This window comes from Sus scrofa, chromosome 1, assembly GCF_054392235.1.
Source record: "Sus scrofa isolate SSC_HxYL_T2T_F1_AM1 chromosome 1, Sscrofa_HxYL_maternal_Yorkshire_Landrace_v2.0, whole genome shotgun sequence".
NCBI classification, from domain to species: domain Eukaryota; kingdom Metazoa; phylum Chordata; class Mammalia; order Artiodactyla; family Suidae; genus Sus; species Sus scrofa.
The window spans coordinates 261,094,457-261,116,942 of NC_139383.1; the positions used below are offsets into that span (position 1 = coordinate 261,094,457).

The 22,486-nt window shown below is 47.9% G+C and overlaps 1 protein-coding gene across 6 annotated transcripts in view; it reads right to left on the reverse strand.

Moving 5' to 3' along the window:
• The window catches only part of EPB41L4B (erythrocyte membrane protein band 4.1 like 4B), a 142,278-nt gene that overhangs the window by 11,508 nt on the left and 108,284 nt on the right, over nucleotides 1–22,486 (reverse strand). For 2 of the 6 annotated variants that reach the window (XM_084992148.1, XM_084992170.1), the window contains 6 exons: nucleotides 22,021–22,146; nucleotides 21,113–21,180; nucleotides 16,935–17,033; nucleotides 10,775–10,964; nucleotides 7,979–8,056; nucleotides 1,207–1,323 (listed from right to left, as the gene is read on the reverse strand). In XM_084992148.1, the coding sequence (XP_084848274.1) occupies nucleotides 1,207–1,323; nucleotides 7,979–8,056; nucleotides 10,775–10,964; nucleotides 16,935–17,033; nucleotides 21,113–21,180; nucleotides 22,021–22,146 (678 nt within the window). The remainder of the gene's footprint in view (nucleotides 1–1,206; nucleotides 1,324–7,978; nucleotides 8,057–10,774; nucleotides 10,965–16,934; nucleotides 17,034–21,112; nucleotides 21,181–22,020; nucleotides 22,147–22,486) is intronic. The other 4 variants (XM_084992162.1, XM_084992183.1, XM_021067313.2 and 1 more) reach the window with 3 other exon arrangements.

Below are 22,486 nucleotides of genomic sequence, written 5' to 3' on the forward strand. Positions count from 1 at the left end.
GTTTCAACCGACCTAGGAACACCAATGTCCTTGCACTGAGATGTCCAGCTCAACCCTTGCTCCCCTTACCCGAACTCCCTTCAGTCTCATTAAACATCTCACAATTCTCAGGGGCCCAGGTGCCAACTCAGGCTGCCAATAGTGACTGTCTGCAGCACAGCAAGACAAGGACTGGGGATGGGGTGGGGTAGCCTTGCTCCTCGCAAAGCCCAGTGGTTCAACATGGTGTTCTGAGAGCAACAACAAAGCGAAAAGTAACATACAGATAAGACTCAGACCATCATGAACTAAATGGGGAAAAGAGGATTATTATTGCTGTTAAAGAAACATGAACGTTGGCCACTTCAAAGTATTACTTTATATCTGCTCTAAAGAAGAAAAAGACATTCCAACAGTTACACTGGATGGCTGGGCTGTGGCAAAGCACATTCATTCTTCTGTTGGTGTTGCCACTGGTATCAGCCCTTTAGAATGGGTGCAAAGCCAAAGCTGCAATACTGAACCCAGCAGGGTCTGGCCTGAGAAAATAAAATCCCTGACACACAAGCTCCAAGTGTTCCCTCGAATAGTCACAAACTGGAAACAAAGCACACATCCTGCAGTGAAGTTTGTTAGGTAGATGGTGCACCATTCAATGGATGGAATATACAGAATGTGGTAACGAGAGCAAGCTAGAAACAACAGCACATTAGGTGAAAGAGGAAAACCAGAGATGTTATGGATACTATGACTTAAGTATGTAAATTATGAATGAATACAAATAAATATTAGAAAGAAAGATGCCAAAAGGAAAAAAAGTTGTGCTAGGTTGGGATTACGGGTGATTCCTTTCACGTCCTGCAGTAATACTCCTATTGTCATCCTGATAAATAGCGAGAATAGACAAGTTTTTAAAAGTTTTAATTTTCAATAGAAATGCACCTAAGATTTTTTTCCCCTTCTGGGAAAAGGATCTAAGTTCACCATGGCTCTAGGAAAACAAGCTGTTCACCATTCTGGAGACCTTGAGACCAAGGGGCGGGACCACAGCCACCGGTCCCAGTTTGACCAGGCTGACCAGACTCTGCATCCCATCCTGGAGTGGAAGCCCCTGTGGACCAGGCTCCTCTGGAGGTCCAGTGCTCTTGCACACCCATGGGGCCGCCGCCTGGTGGCTCCGGCCCAGCAGGCCAGTGGGGGGCCCCCTCTCCCTGCCAGGGTACCTACCAGCCTCGTTTTGATTGGAGGGTGCATGCAAACTCCAGTGGTCTCTTCCTTCAGGGGGAGAGAGAGTGGAGGAGAACAGCGAGAGTGGGCACAGTGGGGGGCGCTGGCGGGCTCTGCCTGCTCACGAGGAGAGGAGAAGGGGAGGAGGAGGTGGTGAGAGACAGGGAAGAGGAAGAGGAGATACGGGGAGGGGAGGGGAAGGAGAGAAAGACAGCACAGTGCAAGACGGATCTGTCAGCTCCAGACGGCTCTCAAGCCAGCCTCACCCGCAGCCTCCTTCCAGCCTCTGGCCACCTGGCTTCTGGTCCCGCCCCCTTCCCTCCTCTCTCAGCCGTCTCTCCTCCTCTCTGGCCCTCATCCGCCTCCTCTACCATCTGAGCAGAACGGCAATGGCAAAATCTCATTCCCCGGGGCTGGCAGGTAGGCGCCATCTCCTGTGTCAACTGTACAGGACCGGCGGCAGCCTCCTGGTGCGCTGCAGAGGGTTCTGAAGCATCGACTCAGGCCAAGCCAGAAAGCGCTCAGATGAGTCAGGGATGCTGGCTCGGGGGCAAGATGAGCCACGGCCACACACCTGAGTGTTTGTCTTCTGTGCCTGGTGGCCTCCTGCACTCTGCTAAATGAGGGTCCCCATGATGCTGGAGAGGTGAGTACATGTCCAACAGAGAGCTCCCAGAAAGAGATACATCAGTGAGGAGAAACAGAGAGCTGAAGATTTAATCTGTCATGGCTCTCTGGGTTCAGAAAACAGACTGGCTTTAATACCCTCTTCCACATCTATGGACCCAGGCCTTGGCCTCTCGGATGGGCACTGGCTGGGGGTGGGTGGGGACAGGGGACAGGGGGCTTGCTGCTTAGCTGAAAGGAGCCAAGCATTGTGAGAAAATGCCATGTCCCTTGGAATACGGGGTTCCCTCGCCCCAGCCTTCAATAGGGCCATGCGCCCCGCAGAGATCCAACAGCTTGTACCAGTGAGGATGAGAATGGCGAGGAGAAAATGCTCTGATGTCAGGAGAGGGAGCCACTGACAGGGTTAGTGTGGGTCTCAGGAAAGGACCATTCACTCCAGAGAACAAACACATGCATCTTCCAGCTCAAAAGGGTTTTTGGTTGTTGTTGCTGTTTTAAGTAGATGGTATGGCCTTGCCATAATAAAGTACAGCCTCTGGGAAAGTTTCACTGAAAAATTATCAAGAACCTTTCAGGCTCCTCCTTCTCCATCGCCGTATTGATCTAACTCCACCCGCTTTACCACTGTGCAGTCCTGGACTGTCTCTAAGGGGATTTTACTGCCACTGTTCACAATGGCCTTTGCAACAACCTTCTTTTATTTATTTATTTATTTATTTTTGGTCTTTTTGGCTATTTCTTGGGCTGCTCCCATGGCATACGGAGGTTCCCAGGCTAGGGGTCCCATCGGAGCTGTAGCCACTAGCCTATACCAGAGCCACAGCAACTTGGGATCCAAGCCGAGTCTGTGACCTACACCACAGCTCATGGCAACGCCGGATCCTTAACCCACTCAGTGAGGCCAGGGATCGAACCCACAACCTCACGGTTCCTAGTCGGATTCATTAACCACTGAGCCACGACGGGAACTCCATGACAGGCTTCTTTTATAATTCAGATTTGGGAGATGCAAAAATTGCATCTGCAAAGTCTAAATCCCTGGGTCGAGACCCTCTTGTTGATTTGTTTCTAAATCTATTCTTCAGAAACAAGTGAGTCCACATTCATCACCTGCAATTAGGTTTTACCATCCTGCTTGGCATCTCTCCCACTGCTCTGTCTGGACCTCAGGATCAATTCTATGCTCTACTAGATGCTATCTAAGGCATAAATCACTAAGAAATATGGACATTCTGCCTTGAGGACAAAATGTGTACTGGCCACCAGTGTCTGAACTGAAGATTATAATGGATGACTTAAAGCTTTGCCCCGCATTGGACTTTCACGGTAAAAAAAAAAATGTTGGTCCATGCCACAAGCATCTCTGACCTTCCTAAGATTTTAAAGTCAGATTTCTAGATATGTCTGAGTGGATTTATTTTTTTATTATTTATTTATTTATTTATTTATTTTGTCTTTTTGCCTTTTCTAGGGCCACTTCCCGTGGCATATGGAGGTTCCCAGGCTAGGGGTCCAATCAGAGCTGTAGATGCCAGCCTACGACAGAGCCACAGCAATGTCAGATCCAAGCCACATCTGCAACCTACACCATAGCTCAAGGCAACGCCGGATCCTTAACCCACTGAGCAAGGCCAGGGATCCAACGCACAACCTCATGGTTCCTAGTCAGATTCATTAACCACTGTGCCACGATGGGAACTCCTGTCTGAGTGAATTTAAACAAGAGCATCCCTAGGGTTCCCATACTTCTGACTTCAAGAAATAAGGTAACACATGTAATAGGATACTATTTTGTTTTATTTTATTTTATTTTCTGTCTTTGGTCTTTTTGGGGCCACATCTGTGGCATACGGAGATTCCCAGGCTAGGGGTTGAATCAGAGCTGCAGCTGCCAGCCTACACCACAACCACAGCAATGCCAGATCCAAGCCATGTCTGTGACCTACACTGCAGCTCACGGCAACACCCGGTCCTTAACTCACTGAGCGAGGCCAGGGATCAAACCTGCATCCTCATGGATGCTAGTCAGGTTCATTTCTGCTGAGCCACGAAGGGAACTCCAAGACCTGGATTCTGACTGGCTTTGCAGGTGGGTGGAGGACAGGCATCAGGGAGGGACAAGCCCGAAGAGACAGCATCAGGAACACAGAAGGTTTGGGTGCTTATGGTCAGTGTTACCTGAAGAGGGAAGCTGGTGTGACCAACCTGGAGCAGAGGGCATGACTCTGCCTTCCAAGGTCAGCATTATTGACTGTCCAGATGACCTCCTTCCAACTGCCCTCATCCTGCCAACACCCACCCTCCACCCCCGTGCACGTGCTCACCCGCACCCCAGGGGAGAACACCAGCTGGAGAGTAGGTGCTGTCTTCACTCACTTGCCTTCTTCTTCTTCCCTTCCCATCCTCCCACCCCCACTCATCCCTCCCCAGCAGAAACCCTTATCTGATCACGAAGTCTGTGATACAGATTCCAGGCAGACCGCAAAGCTGCAGAGGTTGAAGGACTTGGATTGCTAAATCGAGTTACATAATTAAAGAGCTGGGGATCAGAGAAGAAGAGATCCGGGGAAAGGAGGGAAAACGTGCTACAAGCGTGAAGGTGGAAAGAACATTTTTGTGGAGCGTTTGAGGACCTAAGTCCTTGGGGCAGTGCTGGGTGTAAGAGAACTAAGAAGCAAAAAGAGAGTCAAGAAGTCTTCCTGGGAGGTGTTCATTTAATCTTCTGTCATTATTTTAAGAGACCCCAGTTGAAGAGGGAACCTTTTTTCCACCCTATTATTTTTCCTGGCTGTTTGGATCATGATTCATTCCATGCAGAGACTGGATCATAAGGGTTGAGAATCACAAGGGTTAAACTAGCTCCAACAGTGTCTTGGTGGAACTTGGTTTAAAGAAGGCAAGAAAATCTGTCCCCTTCCTCTCTCTCGAGCTTCCTGTCGTTCTAGCTCTGGCCCAAACAACCAGGGCAGTGATGCAGCTTTAGGGACTTCATCCCGCCCCAGACCCTAAGTCTAATCTTCCCTTGCTTGTCCTTAGAGATACAGATGCCATGCCCCTCCATCACCATGGCAACAAGGGCAGAAAGAGCTGCAGCTCGAATTTATGTGAGGCTGGGAGGAACAGATGGAGGAGATGGAGGGAAGAGGACCAAGAAAAGGGAGAAGCAGGCTGCTGAAGTCCTTCCTAAGACCCTTCAGCACTCATGGAGATAGGACTTTGGAGGGAAGCAAGGTCAAAGCCAATGATGCCAAGGAAAGGCCAAAACACCAGCCCTCCAAGCATACCTTCTGTGTGCATGTGATCTGTGAGTGTGCACTTGCCTCTCAAGTCCATGAGAACAAGACCAATCCTGAGAAGAGGTATTGATGGTAAATTTTAGCTGTGAAGTGGGCAGTCGTGTCTTGTACAAGGACCTCATCTGTCCTGTGGCTGGGCAGTGCAGCACTTGGACCCTGTATCAGAGCTCGGTCAGAGCTGTCCAGAGGTGTAAGCAGTGTTCTGGGACACAAAATAAGCTCCCTGTTGTGGGAGAGGTACAAGCAGAGACTGGAGAGTCATTTGGGAGGCACTGGAACCTCAGTTCAGAGGACTTCTGGGTCCCTGTCAGATGCTGCTTCCTTTCTAATCGCAGTCTGTTATGTCAAACACAGAAAAAGATGGGGGCAATTAAGTCTATACGCTAGATCTGCAACACGCAAAGGTCTTTAAGGGAATCCCATCTCTCCTGTCAAAGCCGCAATGTATTTTTTGTAAATTAACCCTCGTTCTCAGATCCACTAGACCCTTTAATTAATAATCAGTAGTTTGCTCATGCTATAACTTCTGCATAGAATGCTTTGGCCCATTACTTCCATCTGGCAAGCTCCTACTCATACTTTAAAACCCTAGCACCATGAAGCCTTCTTTTCCCAAGTGCCCCCAGAGAGGATTAGGCACAGGATCCCACAGCAGTAGTTTATATGGATTCTCTCTTTTTTTTTTAGGGCCGCACCTGTGGCATATGGATGTTTCCAGGCTAGGAGTCGAATTGGAGTTGGCCTATGCCACAGCCACAGCAAAGGCAGATTTGGGCCAAGTCTGTGACCTAGATCACAGCTCACGGCAATGCAAGATCCTTAACCTACTGGGTGGGGCCAGGGATTGAACTCACGTCCATATGGATACTAGTCAGGTTCATTACTGCTAAGCCACAATGGCAACTCCTAGAGGGACTCTCTTATGACATTAATTGCAGCCTATTTCAGCAGCCTGGAAATTGCTCAAGAGCCCAACTCAGAGATTCCCCTACCAGATTCCATTCCTCCCAGGTGTGTTTTCTTCACAGAGGGCTAAGGAACTTAGCTTTCTCCCCCTTTGGCCTTCACAGGCCCTCAGGTTATAGCTAAGGGGGGGCCTATTGTCCTGTAGCTAGATTCGAGCCCTTGGGGGTCTATTGTCCTGTAGCTAGATTCGAGCCCCAGCTTTCCTCTCCATAACATGGCCTTCCCAGGATGTAAAGCCTCACTTGGGACACCTAGTTGGGACATTGATGTAGCACCAGGCCTAAGTGGCCTAATTTGCTGTCCCTTCCCCTGTGCCCCTTGTCCTGCTTGCCCAGCCTTTACACACAGCCCTTTTTCCAGGCATTGCTCTTCTCCAAGTTCCCTAAAGAGGAGGCCAGACTTAGCTCAGTCGGATGCAAAGCCATTAGAGAAAGAACAGGAACCTCTGGGTTCCAGCTCCAGCTTGGTTCCTATATGATTCCCCCACTCTGGGACTCAGTTTTCCCATCTGTGCAAAGGGGCCGTGAGGTGTTTCCAGGTTATCCCATCTTGGCCATGAATAACTGGCCCCGTTTACTGGCACAGGGGAAGGAAGTGACTCTGCAGTTCCCCAAGCAAGTGTCCATTCTCAGCTGTTTGTCCCAAGGCGCTGACTTGGGGAAGCTCTGACTGTACCTGCTCTTCAGATGAGAAGTACAATTGCATAAATCACAAACGATTGCCTTGTGCCAGGTGAGGCAGGGCGGCCATCACTCCTAAAACCTGGATAGCATTTTGCCTCATCTGTCCCCTCTTGATAGCCTCCCAGAAATCCTTCCTGGCTACTACCCCTTGTCCCGCGAGCCAGTCCTGAATGACTCCCACCTCTGTCTTCTCCCCGAGCACCTTCCACATGGCTCTGCTGCTCATCCTGCCCCTTCACCACCCGGAGCCCCCTCCAGCCTCCAGCTGCCCTATCGGTCCCAGAGCCTCACACATGGCCAGGTGCACAGAGAAGTTCTCAGGAAAGAGCTTTGAACTTGGCTCACATGCCAAACCCGAGGACCATGATTTATGCCCAAGAACACATGGGTACCAAGCTGAGCCCAGCCAGAGAGACATCCAAGCTTGCCTGTGTCATCTAATAATAATAATATCTTCTACATACTTACGGTGCTTTATATATGGGGCTCTCTCTTTCCCTCTCTGTCCGCCCCCCACCCATGTGGTCCTTATAACAAAGCACTCGTAGGCAGAGGGGGCAAACAATGACATCCTTATGTGACAGAAGATGCGGGAGCACCTATCCAGTGACAAGGCTCTTAAGGTGAGGAGCAGAGACTGGCATGAGGTCTTCCTGCATGACTCCTGGTCCAGCACTCCCTCCCTGAAAGGGTTTCCCACCTACAGGAATCCCACGAGGCTACCATCCCTAAGGAGAGACCCATCTGCCAAGGACGGAGGATGGCAGGGAGGCATGAGGGGTCTGGAAAGCCAAGGTGAAGTCTTGGGCTGGTACTTTAGACCAGAGCATGTTGTTGGAAGCGACAGCAAAGGATGCCCCACGGGCGGGCATGCAGGGCACAGCCCAGGAAGCCAAGAAGCCAACACTCAAGCACAGAGGAGCCCTACAAGGTTTGAGGAGCAGACAGGCGGGGTGAGGCCCCTACAGCCTCCCTCAGAGGAAACGGAGCACTGTCCTCCCTCCAGGGCTCTGGGAGGTGGAGGGACCCGTGATGCCTGAACCCTGAGTGAAAGCTGAGTCCCGAGCCTCCGGGCCACGAGCAGGACCAGAGGAAGAGCCTTCCCAACAGCAATGCCCACCTCTGTCCATCCGTCCCACTGCCAAGATGTGTCTATGGTCTGTGGCTTTTCTGGTTTTAGCAAAATGGGAAGTTTACCAGAGGAGTGGCTTCTGTGAAATCCATCAGGAGATCGCCTGGCTCCAAGGTAAAGGCACCTCCTCGGTCGGAGGGGCTCTGCAAAGGCAGACAAAAATATCCCGGTTAGCGACGGTGCTGGCTGACAGCCCAATTTCCCCAGAAAACACAGATGTTCACTGACTCTCTCTCCTCTCCGCACAGTCTAAGCCTGAACTCATTATCGCGCCAACCCCTCCCAGAGCTCCCTCACTCAGCAGTGTACAAAATGTTGAGACCAAACCTCAATGTTTTTTTCAGAAAACTTAATGGGGAGAAGCAGGATATAGGGTGGGGAGCTGTCTTCTTGAAGCTGTGAACAATTTTTAAAAAATGCTTTGAAATGGAGTTCCCATTGTGGCTCAGCAGAAACAAACCCAACTAAGAACCATGAGGTTGCGGGTTTGATCCCTGGCTTTGCTCAGTGGGTTAAGGAGCCAGCGTTGCCGTGAGCTGTGGTGTGGGTCACAGACGCGGCCCAGATCTGGCATTTTGTGGCTGTAGTGTAGGCTGGCAGCTGTAGCTTTGATTAGACCCCTAGCCTGGGAACCCCCATGTGCCATGGGTGCAGCCCCAAAAAGACAAAAGACTAAATAAATAAATAAATAAAAATTAAATAAAATGCTTTGAATGCTCTTTGACTGCCCTTTGGGGTTTAAAAAAAAAACCAAAAACACGTGGAAAAGTCCTTTGAATATATAGCGAAAGACGAGCCCATCCAAGATCAAGCCAGTCAAAGCCCTTGAGGAACTAAATTATTTTCATAATAATAAAGAAACTCTTGATGGTGGGAGAGTGGTACCTCTGAAAATCACGTTCATTTGGGGGGGTTTGTCTTGCCCTGGGGTCTCAGCAACATGGAGGGCCTTGGGGCCCTCGCACAGGGATGGGGGGGGAATAAGTCCCATTAACTTGGTGCCAGTAAGGCCCTAAGGAGAGAGAGCGGCCAGGAGAGGGAGCCCTGTGGCCTCTGGAAGGATGTTGCCTGCATCTCCTCTGAATTGCCTTCTGTTTTGTAAATATTGTTACTTGGTTCTAACCACAGCCTGGGATGTAGAGAGGAGCCTGTGTCTACACTTAGGACAAAGCAGTGCCAGCGACTCGGCACAGTGGAGGGGAAGCCGATTCCAGTTCCCAGGAGGTCATCTGCAGAAAAGCAGGGAGTCCCAGTCTGGACCAGTCACTGGCTGAGGGGTCCAGTGGGAATCCTGTGGAGGAACACAGAGGTATTCCTAGAGACCCCAGGAAAGGACCCAGTGAAAGAATGGCCTTGGTCCTGCAGAATGTGGCCTGGTGGACTGACGTTACTTAGACATTGCCAGGAATCAGGACCCCTGGAACCGCAGAAGCCTCAGGCATCCGATTTGCACAAGTGCTTTATTTATTTATTTATTTATTAGGGTCGCACCTGCAGCATATGGAAGCTCCCAGGCTAGGGGTTGAATCAGAGCTACAGCTGCCAGCCTATGCCACAGCCACAGCAACACCAGATCCGAGTCGCGTCTGTGATCTACACCACAGCTCAGGGCAACGCCAGATCCTTAACCCACTGAGTGGGGCCAGGGATCGACCCTGCGTCCTCACGGATGCTAGCCGGGTTTATTACCGCTGAGCTACAACAGAAACTCCTGCACAAGTGGTTTGATCTCCACTGGACCTGATGCCAGGTCATATATGCTGGGCTGGGTAGCAGATCTTATTCCCAGGTGTGGCTCAGAGAAAGGACAGAAGGAGTTTGAAAGGAGCAGCTGGGAACAGATTCTGGGGTTCCTGTCTTGCTCTTGGTGGCCCCGCCCCATGAACACCCCGCTCCCTCAGTGGGGTCCACAGACCAAGCAACCTTTGACTCGGCATCTGCTTGGGGAGCAGGAGGTGTGACCACGTGTGGACCAATTGCTGAAGCATGACCACAGCGAAGTGTCACTCAAAGAAAACGGAGAGAAATGTCTTGTAAAGACCTTTGTCACCGTCCATTCGCACGGCTGGCAATCTCTTGACATTTCAACCTCACAAATAGAAAAATATTTCCCATTTTCAAACGACTGACACAGGCTATCCCAAATAAGGAATGGGATGGGGACACGCCTATGTTTTTACCGCTCCCCATTTTCCATTATGGGGGGGGAAGACCTGTTCCTCATTTTCTGTCTTCACTGCGGAGTAATAGCTTTTGTGGGGATGATAGTCTAAAACCAAAATTGCCCTCAAAAATCTCTTACATTTCCCTTCAAGTACAGCATAGATGGTTATATATATATATATATATATATATATATATATATTTTTTTTTTTTTTTTTGTCTTTTTGCTATTTCTTTGGGCCGCTCCAGCGGCATATGGAGGTTCCCAGGCTAGGGGTCCAATCGGAGCTGTAGCCACCGGCCTACACCAGAGCCACAGCAACGCAGGATCCGAGCCGCGTCTTCAACCTACACCACAGCTCACGGCAACCCTGGATCCTTAACCCACTGAGCAAGGGCAGGGACCAAACCCGCAACCTCATGGTTCCTAGTCGGATTCGTTAACCACTGCGCCACGACGGGAACTCCCCAGACGGTTATATATTATACTATTTGTCTCTCATAGGGTTATCTTATCTTTCAGGGGCAGGTTATATATATAAAATAAGTACTTTGCCGCCTGTGGTTACTGTTGTTTCACAAGCGCCCAGAGTTGAGGATGCAGAGTTTAAATGCACACAGATGCCAGGCACTGAATTGATGCAGAATTCTCAGCGAGCACAGCCATTCCTCAGGGCTTCCCCACCCCATCTCCGTACCTTGGCCCCAGGGGACAGCTGGCTCTTGCCTTCCGAATTCTGAGGCGAGCTGAGTTTGTGGACCTTGGGGGACGCCAGCGGCACAGAGACCTGTGTGGTGGTGGCCGTGGTGGTGGCCGTGGTTGGGGTCGTGGTCGCTCCCACGGCCTCGGCCAGGTCTGGAGGGAGGTCGTCTTCGTCACTGCGGTTGCTAAAAGCACATGAAGCTCTGCTCATTACAATAATAAACAGGCTGTGGGGAGCGGAGGGGGGGCGAAGGGGGTGGGACGGCCAGGGTGGGGGGTTGGGGACTCCCCAAGCAGATGTCTACCAGATGTCTGCTGACAGGACCCCATATATTGACCTTTAGCCAAAACAAACTTGGGCTGGGTTTTCTGTCACTTGCCAAGGGCTTTAAAAAAATGTTTTATTATGACAAATTCTATATAACCTAGTATTTATCAGTTTATCTGTTTGTAAGTGTACAATTCGGTGGCTCAAATACAGTCACAGTGTTGTACAACCATCACCATCGTCTATACCCCAAACTTCTTTTTCATCCCCACAACAACTCTTTACACATTGAATGACAACTCCCATTGTCCCCTGATAACATCTGTTCTGCTACAGGAGCTCCGGATGGGCCACCCTGAAAGAGGCGACAACAGCATATGGATTATTTTGAATTAAAGTTACTTAAGAAATGGCCAACACGGGGGCCCTCCTCTCTGTCCCCCTGAAAGCAGGAAATACCCCCTCTCATGTGAAAGGTACCCTCCCTACATCTGGAGGTAGAAGGATGCCCTTATCACCAGAGATAAGAAACTGGGGCTGAGAAGCCTGTAAACAAACCTTGTTCCTTCTTTTAAGTTATTCCCCCAAGCCCCAGCTCTGCTTAGAATCTTCACTAAAAGAGTACCCAAGCCCTAAGTTTCTTTGTCCCGTCAATTCCTCACAAATTTACTGTTTCTTTGCCTAAAATAATATAAAAGCTGCCTGGTTTTGGTCACTTCTTAAGTCCCATTTTTCTGAGATCTCCATGTGCATGAATTTAAACTTTCTTTTTCTCTTGTGAATGTGTCTTTTATTTTAAGCCCAGCCATAAGGACTCAAGAAAGGCAAAAGGAGAAACCCCACATTCCTCTCCCCTGCTGCTTTCTGTCCAGATGAATTTGACTACTCTGGGTACCTCAAATAAATGGAATCATACAATAAATGTCCTTGTGTATCTGGCTTATCTTATTGATTATAATGTTTTCAAGGTCCATCCATGTTGTACCATAAGTCAAAATTTCATTCTTTTTTGTGGCTGCATAATATTCCATGGTATGGATAGATTTTATTTTGTTGATCCCTTCATCTGCTCATGGACCCTTGAGTTGTTTCTACCTTTTGGCTACTGTGAATAGCGCTGCTATGAACAGTGATCTACAAACACCTGTTTGAGGCCCTGCTTTCAATTCCTGGAGGTTGGAATTCTACCTAGGAGTGGAATTGCTGAGATGTATGGCAGTTCTATGTTTAACTTTTTGAGGAACCCCCAGACCAAGGGATGTTATTCTGAGTAGCCTTCCTTACGAGGGTAAATACAAGGCTTGCAGGAATCTACTGTTCTGATGAAGGGTGTGTAATGGCCCATCTGTGGCCTCACAGCAACTGTCTCTTTGGTGAAATACACCAGTTATAGAGAAGGAGTTGGGCCCATTCATTTTGGGGCCGAGTAGCTCTGGTCTTCGACCCCCTCTGATGGAATGGGATGGCCCAGGATGTAAAGGACACCAGAGGGAGAAGTCTGGGTTGCCATCCGGGGCTCATCTTGGGGCTTGAATGTGTGGGCAAGGCTTGACTTCCCACAAGCTATGTCAAGGCTGGAAGCCCTTCTGCTCTGGCACAGAGCTGGACCATCAGTCCCCCACTCTTAGGATGGACAGTATTTTCTTAAACTTACAGAAGTTAAGACAACCCCCCTAGCTCCTTACTGCCAACCAGATTGCTGTCTGTGCAGGAAAGGGCTAACTCAGCAAGACTCAGGTGCTCAGATCCTGTGCATCCTGGTCATTGACGAGCTCCCAAGAGGACCTCCAGACCCTTGGAAGACCCTCCTGGATAAGTGTGTCTCTGCACACCTGAGACCTTGGCCAGGACTGATCGTTTATGCTATTAATGTCATTTATGATGAATGCCTGGTTTCTGAGGTAAATTCATGTTAAATGCATGAAATATTTGAAGAAGTTAGTTTATGTGTAGTATGATTCTTTAAAAAAAAAAAAAGATTTCTGGGGTTCCCATTATGGCTCAGTAAAAACAAATCTGACTAGTATCCATGAGGACACAGGTTCAATCCCTGGCCTCCCTCAGTGGGTTAAGGATCTGCTGTTGCCGTGAGCTGTGGTGCATGTAGGTCACAGATGCAGCTCAGATGCTGAATTGCTGTGGCTGTGGTGTAGGCCAGCAGCTACAGTTCTGATTTGACCCCTAGCCTGGGAACTTCCATATGCCTCAAATGCGGCCCTAAAAAGACAAAAAAAAAAAAAAAAATTTCTTTCTATTTTAACGATACATAAACAAGGAAAAAAAAGTCTAGAGTAACAGTCATAAGTGTGAACATTGGTTATTTTTGATGGTGTGATTCTGGAGAATTAATTTTCTCTTTGGGCTTTTCTGCCTTAATTGAATATTTTTAGATTTTTACACTAAGTTTTTGTTTTTTGGGGGGTTTTTTGGCTGCACTCACAAGCATTCCAGGGCTAGGGACTGAACCTGCACCACAGCAGCGACCCGAGCCACAACAGTGACACCACCAGGTCCTTAACCTGCTGCACCACCAGGGAACTCCCAGATTTTTATACTATGTTTATTTTTATTGATTTACTTTCTGCTTTTTAAGGCTGCACCCAGGAATATGGAGGTTCCCAGGCTAGGGGTTGAATCAGAGCTACAGCTGCCAGCCTAAACCACAGCTCACAGCAACGCCGAATCCTTAACTCACCAAGCAAGGCCAGGGATCGAACCCGCAACCTCATGGTTACTAGTCAGATTCGTTTCCACTGAGCCACAATGGGAACTCCTACACTAAGTTTAAACAAATAGTAAAGTTATATTTCTGGGAAAAAATAGAGTAGCTTGTCATTTTCTAAACATACCAGCTGATATCAACAGAAAGATGACACTTTTACCTGTCTTAAACTCTTTACAGAATTCGCTTCTCCCTTCATTCTACGCATAGAAGCCCCACTGTTCCTCCCTAGGTTGTATTTCAAGAAAAGAACACAATTGGGGCTTTGGTTTATAGCCTAAAAAGGAGCAATTTGAGAACTTGTTCAGACAGCTGAAACATCACAGTGCTTTTGATGGAGTACCCTAAAACCCAAACAAATACACAGAATTCTGGCCTAGGAACTATGACTGCTGTAACTGCCGAAAGGACTCACGTATCCCCCCAGATCTCAAAAATAATGATTTTTTTTTGGGAAATGAGAAATCTGAGTTTTTCTAATCTGTATTCTTTTTTTAAAAAAAAATTATAGTTGATTTACAATATTGTGCCAATTTCTGCCATAGAGCAAAGTGATACATATATATATACACACATTCTTTTTTTATATTATTTTTTCCATCATGGTCTATCCCAGGAGATTGGATATAGTTCCCTGTGCTATACTGTTCAATCTGTATTCTTTAACCACATAAACTTTATCACTATCTATGAGCAGAAGAGATGAGCAAAGAAGTAGTAGCCACTGGTGACAATACAACAGCTATTTACAGGACAAAGACTTAAAGCTGGGAAAATCCCATCCATCAGTTTGCCTATTTTCTACTAATGGGGAAAATGCTGCCATTCTTTGATTTTTTCCAAGCAGAATACTTTGGGGGGGGGGGGTCTTAAGAAATACACATGTTAAGTTAGAGGTTTGAAAAGGGTTTTCTTAGAAGAGGCAATTTGGGGAGTTAGTTAAATTTTCTTTCCTTTCAGACCATATATTAGTCATTGTTTCCAACGTGATTACCTATCCTGAATGGGTGATGACATTTTGAGATTTTAGATGTGAAAGGAAAGGCTAATCCTGCTAGCTTTGTCCTCAGAGGAGCAGATTTTTCATGGTTTAATTTGTCCCCCAGAGATCATTAGGAGTGTTAATTATCTGAATCTTACTCGTTTGGGCTTTCCTAGGAAATATAGTTGCTACACTGTCCAGAAATTTCTATTAAGGCTAATGAGGTGGGATGTGTCTGCCCTGAAACTGCACCTTCCTGCTTCTTCCCCTTTTCATAAGGTACACGTGGCAGGCCTGAGATGGATGCTTGGAAGTGCATCTGGAGTCATGCTCCTTATCCTATGCTTCGTGCTCTTGGTACCTCCTAAACTTGACTTTTTTTTTTTTTTTTTTTGGTCTTTTGTCTTTTGAGGGCTGCACCCGCGGCATACAGAGGTTCTCAGGCTAGGAGTCGAATCAGACCTATAGCTGCTAGCCTATGCCACAGCCACAGCAACGGCCATGCCAGATTGGAGCCACCTCTGCGACCTACACCTCAGCTCATGTCAATGCCAGATCCTTAAGCCACTGAGTGAAGCCAGGGATCAAACCGGCAACCTCATGGTTCCTAGTCCGATTGTTTTTGCTGCGCCACGACGGGAACTCCAAACTTGACCTTTTCTTTTTAGGCCGCACCTTTGGCATATGGAAGTTCCCAGGCTAGGGGTCAAATCGGAGCTGTAGCTAGAGACACAGACACAGCCACAGCCACACCAAATCCAAGCTGCATCTGAGACCTGTGCCACAGCTTGCAGCAACGCCAGATCTTTAACCCACTGAGGGAGGCCAGGGATCGAACCTGCATCCTCGTGGATACTAGTTGGGGTCTTAACCCACTGAGCCACAATGGGAACTCCAAGCTTGACCTTTTCAGAAGGAAGGAAGGGGAACTAACTATCCTTCAGCCAGGTTCCTATCGAGGGCTTTACCCACATTATCTCATATTTACCCTCACAAAACTCTCACCCATTGTACAGATGAAGAAGGAAAGGTTTGAAGAGTAATTTTCCCAAGAGGTTACAACCGTAAACTGAGAAGCCTTTCTAACCCCAGAGCCCCACGCTTTCCACAGCACCCAAAGATTCCCCTGCACCTCTGACCAATTATATATCCAAGCACGATGCCTAGGCCACAAATGAGGTCAAGAAATGGGAACTACCATTGTGATGGCATTAATATACCACCACCCTTCTGCAGCATTTTCCTGTCTTCTTTGGATTATAATTATTTGCAATCTGCCTTTCCCGCTTAATAAATTGTGAATCCTCACATGAGAATTGTTAAAATCATTTTGTTCTTCCTCCATGGTGCCTAGAATAGCCCTATGCACAGGGTACCCAAGGAACTTTTCTTAAGCAGAACAGAACTGAACGGGCCCTGGTGGTTCTGGGACACTTTGGAATGTGGCTCCTCCTACAACTCAGTGATTAACTCTGGCTCTGTTGAAATGCTGCCTTTTCAATAAGGGACCATGGAGGCAGCATCACTATGGCTCCCTGTGTCCCTCTCTGATATTTGTTCCCCTTGAGCATGGGCTGGATCTAGTGACCTCCTTCTAATGAACAGAATCAGGAAAAAATGATGGGATGTCCTTTGTAAGATCAGGTTATAAAAGACTGTGATGTTGCCTTTCTAGCGTTCTCCCTAGCTCTTCTTGTGTGTTTTCTCTGATGGAGAAAGTGAGAGAGAGCCACATGACGTGGAACTAAGGGCAACCTCCAGCCAACAGCCAGCAAGGAATGATGCCCTCTGTCGGAGAGAACTGAATCCTCGAGGAACTGAATCCTGTCCCAAAGTGCCTGAAAGAGCTTTCAGATGAGACTGCAGCCCTTGCCAACAGCCTTAAGAGAGATTCTGACCAAGAAGACACAGCTAAGCCATGCCTGGACTCCCAACCCACATAAACGGTGAGGTAATAAATGTGGATTGTTTTAAGCCACTAAAACTTATAGTCATGTGTTAGATAGCAACCAATAATGAATACACATGCCAACTATGTCATGTTTTCAGGGAGAAATTGCAAACAGACCGTATTTGGGGGATGGCTCGTTGGGAATGGGATGCAGGGCTACAAAGCATTTATAACTGGACATTTAGCAGCACCTTTGTTGTTATAATTGAAACACTTGCAGCACAGAACTCACAAACTGTATTGTCTTGTTAACTTCCTCACTCGAGGAGGCTTGATTTCCGGCTTCTCCACAGCTGGCTGGGTAGTTTCCACACGTATAGGAATGGGACTTCTGGAGACACACCAGAAAAGCAGAACACCACCAATAAGGCTTATGGTCTGGGTTTGGCTGTAAGGACTGCTTTCTCAGTTCATTTCTACCTTAATACTATTGATGGTCAAGATACCCATTTTTTCTCTCCTCTTCACTCTACTTATTACATATAATTCTTTTTATTTTTTTTTTGTCTTTTTCCTATTTCTTGAGCCACTCCAGCGGCATATGGAGGTTCCCAGGCTAGGGGTCCAATTGGAGCTGTAGCCACCGGCCTACGCCAGAGCCACAGCAACGCAGGATCCGAGCCGCGTCTGCAACCTACACCACAGCTCAGGGCAACGCCGGATCGTTAACCCACTGAGCAAGGGCAGGGACCGAACCCGCAACCTCATGGTTCCTAGTCGGATTCGTTAACCACTGCTCCACGACAGGAACTCCATATATAATTCTTTTAAAACATCACAGAAAATCCAAAACAACAAAAACAAACAAACAAACAAAAAAAACAAGCAAACAAAAAAACATAGGGAAAAAATATAGTAAGCAAGGACTGAAAATATATTTTTTAAAAAGAGAAAGAATGATAGAGTAGTTAATGCTAAAAAAAATTAACATCAGAAAACCTTCGAGACTGGCTCTAAAACATTTTAATTCTATGTCCAGGTGAAAATGTTAAAAATTAAGCTTCCTGGAGTTCCTGTCATGGCTCAGTGGAAACGAATCTGACTGGTATCCATGAGGATGCAGGTTTGATCCCTGGCCTGGCTCAGCGGGTTAAGGATCTGGCGTTGCTGTGATTAGTGGGGTAGGTCGCAGACATGACTTGGATCCTGCATTGCAGTGGCCATGATGTAGACTAGGGTGGCTACAGCTCCAATTTGACCCCTAGCCTGGGAAACTCCATATGCCACTAGTGTGGCCCTGGAAAGACAAAACAAAACAAAACAAAACAAAACAAAACAAAACAACTAAGCTTCCTTTTCATATTTCCTCAAGAAAATATACCAGCTCACCCATGGGCTTACTCAAAACAATGACTTTTAAGAAAAAGCTTTTACACATTTTTTTTTTTTTGTAGTGGTCATGACTGATTCCACTTAAACAATCAGAAATTACCTACTGGGACCAATGGGCATCAAAACAAGTTGAGGTTCTCAGCCAGGGACCTCCACCAAGACAGTGAATACCTCTGGGCCTCCATTTCCCCTTCTTGTCTGTGCCCAATAAAACGATGGCTAATTAAACATGTGAGCAAATCTGAAACTGCAGTCAACATATTCCAGCTTCATGATCTCCTCAAGCTGGGACCCCAGAGTCAGTGGAACAGAGTCCATGGAAGAACACACAGGAGACCACATAACTGTCCTTGTGTGGAATGGGTGGGGTCTGGGAAGCTTCAAGGAGGGGTTTACACTTAACCAGATGGAGGGAAGAGTTTTAAGGTGGGAGTCAAAGTGGAGACCCAGAACGGCTGATGGCTAAGGTCCCTGCAGGAGGGCAAGGGACCATGACTAGATGGGAAAGCAGGGGCCAGGGCAAGAGGTGCCTCAGGCTGAGCTGTTTACACTGAAGGCAAAGGCAGTCGCTGAAGGTTTTAGGCAAAGGGGTGGCATGCTCAGACTTGCATTTTCTTTTATTATCATTTTTTTCTTTTTAGGGCTGCACCTGCAGCATATGGAAGTTCCCAGGCTAGGGGTCGAATGGGAGCTACAGCTGACAGCCTACACCACAGCCACAGCAATGTGGGATCTGAGCCACATCTGCAACCTACACCACAGCCACAGCAACACCAGATCTGAGCCGCATCTTCGACCAACGTTGGAGCCTTAACCCGCTGAGTGAGGGCAAGAAACAAACATGCATTCTCATGAATACTAGTTGGATTCTCTCTTTTTTTTTTTTTTTCTTTTTGTCTTTTCTAGGGCCGCACCTTTGGCATATGGAGGTTCCCAGGCTAGGGGTCTAATTGGAGCTGCAGCTGCCAAGCCTACACCACAGCCACAGCAACGTGGGCTCCCAGCCGCGTCTGCAACCTGCAGCACAGCTCACAGCAACGCTGGATCCTTAACTGACTGAGCAAGGCCAGGGATCGAACGTGCAACCTCATGGTTCTTAGTCAGATTCATTAACCACTGAGCCACGACAGGAACTAGTTGGATTCTTAACCCACTGAGCCACAACAGGAACTCCCTGACCTGCATTTTAGAAAGGCCGTTAGAGCAACAAAGGATGCTGTTAAGAGCAGGCCAGACAGGAGCATCTTAAAAGACAGTAGCAGCAGTTCTCCAGGATGAGAAATGGTGAAGGCTGAGAGTAAGGGTCATGAAGAGGAGGGGACAGATGTGAGAGATTACATGAAAGTCAAATTGCCAGGACTTGGTGATCATATAGCTGAGGGCATGAAGTAGAAGAAAGTCAAGGACTCCCAGGCCTCAGGTCTGGATAACAGGCAGGTAACAATGCTATTCACCAAGACTGGAAAACAGATGAAGGGATAGTATGTAGGGTGAGAAGAGATAAATTAAGGTTTCAACAAGCCCAGGAGGCAGCTGGGTATGTGCCTTTGGTGTAAGACAAATTTATACCAAGGACAAGGCCTGGGCATCAGAAGAGCACATAGGGAAATATTAACTTTTATTTTTAGCAGTGACGGTAAGAATTCCCCCAGGGAAGTGGTTCCTAGATCACCTGGGCTGCCTGTTGACATTCTTGTTCCTGGCCTCTCCCCCTAAGCCCTCCAGTCCCCCAACCCCACCCAGCCCCCCAACACCCCCCACTCCCCCACCAAAGGATCTGAAAGGTCTGGAGGAGGACCAGAGTCTTTGGTTTTAACAAGATTTGGATGCAGGAGTTCCCGTCGTGGCGCAGTGGTTAACGAATCCGACTAGGAACCATGAGGTTGCGGGTTCAGTCCCTGCCCTTGCTCAGTGGGTTAACGATCCGGTGTTGCCGTGAGCTGTGGTGTAGGTTGCAGACGCGGCTCGGATCCCGAGTTGCTGTGGCTCTGGCGTAGGCCGGTGGCTACAGCTCCGATTCAACCCCTAGCCTGGGAACCTCCATATGCCGCGGGAGCGGCCCAAAAATGGCAACAACAACAAAAGACAAAAAGACAAAAGACAAAAAAAAAAAAAAAAAAAAAAAAGATTTGGATGCAGTGCTCCTTGGACTCCCTTTAGGAACCTCTATCCTAGGGAGACCATCCCCTCCACAGTGTTGGCAGACTGCCAAGGTGTCAATGGGGCTGCCGTGATCTATAGGTTGTTACTCACTTGGGCGGAGAGGGGAAGAGGTCTGCTTTCTATGAGATCAGGAAGGGAAGGTTGTCCTCTGTTGTGTTAGTGGTGGCCTGGAGGCGTTAAAAACCATCGGTGGTTCTAGTACTCCAAGGAGCTCAGACGAGGAGCAGGTGAATGGACCCCAGGAAGAGGGATGAACTGAGCTGGGATGGCGAGCAGAAGTCAAGTCTTAAAGCCCCCTCTATGCTCTGTTAGGGAGTCCGGACTCCCCTTTGACTTTAAGCAAGGAAATGACAAGGTCAGATTTACATGCTTGAGAAGCAACTCAAGGTGATTTCTTTGTTGGGACAGCAGGTAGAAATATTAAAACAGTGGAGTTCCCGTTGTGGCTCAGTGGTTAATGAATCCGACTGGGAACCGTGAGGTTGCGGGTTCGATCCCTGGCCTCGCTCAGCGGGTTAAGGATCCGGTGTTGCTGTGAGCTGTGGTGTAGGTTGCAGACGCGGCTCGGATCCCGCGTTGCTGTGGCTGTGGCTGTGGCTGTGGTGTAGGCCGGCGGCTATAGGTCTGATTAGACCCCTAGCCTGGGAACCTCCACATGCTGAGGGAGTGGCCCTAGGAAAGGCAAAAAGACAAAAAGAAAAAAAAGAAGGAAAAAAAAAGAAATATTAGAACAGAGAACAAGCAGCATTTTTGAGGCATAAAGGAAGCGAAGACAGTCTTTGTCTCTCTCTTCAGGCTCACATTTTCTCCCACTTTTCTTTTTCCTATTTTATTTGCAAGTGCCCTCGTGAGGAATGTTTTGAGGATAATGTTGATGATACTATTGTTTCCCCATTCAAACAAGAAGCAACAGACCTTACATTAGCGTCCTGAAGACTGGATTTCTTATTGATATTTACAAAGGTTGATTCCTCTTTTCCAACCTGTGAAAGCAAACAGGCAGGTTAGTCAAAATGGAATATCTTGGCAGGCAAAAATGTTTTCAAGTCTCCCACGTTCAAAGGATTAGAGAAATGTGAAGGTGTATCAAAGAGATAGATCATCAAGTACTCAGGCAATAACAACTTTTTTTCCTGGTGTTTATTTAATTTAACAAAAAGAATGTTTTCTTGAGTCATTCCCCATCATGGAGCTTAACACATAAATCACTCAAATACAATCAATGCTTTGCATTCATACTCTTACCGAGCGCCTGCCATGTGCCAGCTCATGTCTGAATGAGAAAAGGATGGTGTGGGAAACGCCGAACCCACAGGCTCATCCCCCACCTCGCATTTTAGCTCAGGAATAATAGTCAGCTCTATGCTCACATGGCACTTACAGCTTACACAGAGTTTAGAATCTGTCCCTTCTTTTCCATCAGTGTACCAAGCCTGGGAGGAATTATGTCATATGATTTTGACAGAAGCCTTGTCCTCCTCCCTCTGGTGAGTCCCACAAAGAATGGTGGGGAAGGGAGGGACACCCACTCAGCCATCCGCGCCAGCTGAATACACACGGGAGGCAAAGGAAGATGCATCGGGGGGGGGGGCTCATACCCACCACAGTGAACAGAGCTGGCCCTTTCACTCTCCCAACTAATAACCACACTGGTTAATAACTCCTTCTAGTCAAAGCTCTGTTCATGTAACAGGTGTGGTTCCTGTCTCCCAGTTGGACCCTGACTGACACAGCATCTCAGTCCTAGGGTGGCTCTTTCTTCCGCGTGGCACCGAGGAAACCACGGACATGGGAGATCAAGGACACGCACACTCTGCACGTACCTGGGCACTCATTCGGGAAGCATTCTCCAGCTGGGCTTTCAAAATGTTACACTTCACATGGTCAGCCACGGGGGAAGGCAAGAGCGGGGTCTGGAGAGTCTTCTCGGAAACTTTTTTTTCTTCGGCCTGAGATGAATCAAAATACACGCCACAGATTGTAAACAAAGAACCAAGAAAACTTACGTGAATGTCTCCCATCAATCATCACTGCCCATAACACACAGGCTTAAACCTCCAGACAAGGGTGTCACCAACTCCTTATACGTGTACCAGTGCTTTTACTACCTGCCAAGGATTCAGAAGCATAGCCTTTAGTCTCTGGTGAGGCAGGGGGAGGATGCCTGAGGAAGCCCGTGAGCCAGAAGACGGGCTCTTGGAGACCCATGGAGTTAGAGCCAGTGGCAGAACCAGGACTCAAGCCCTGAATTTCCTATACACAAGTGCAAAGCTCCTTTCCCTATAACGG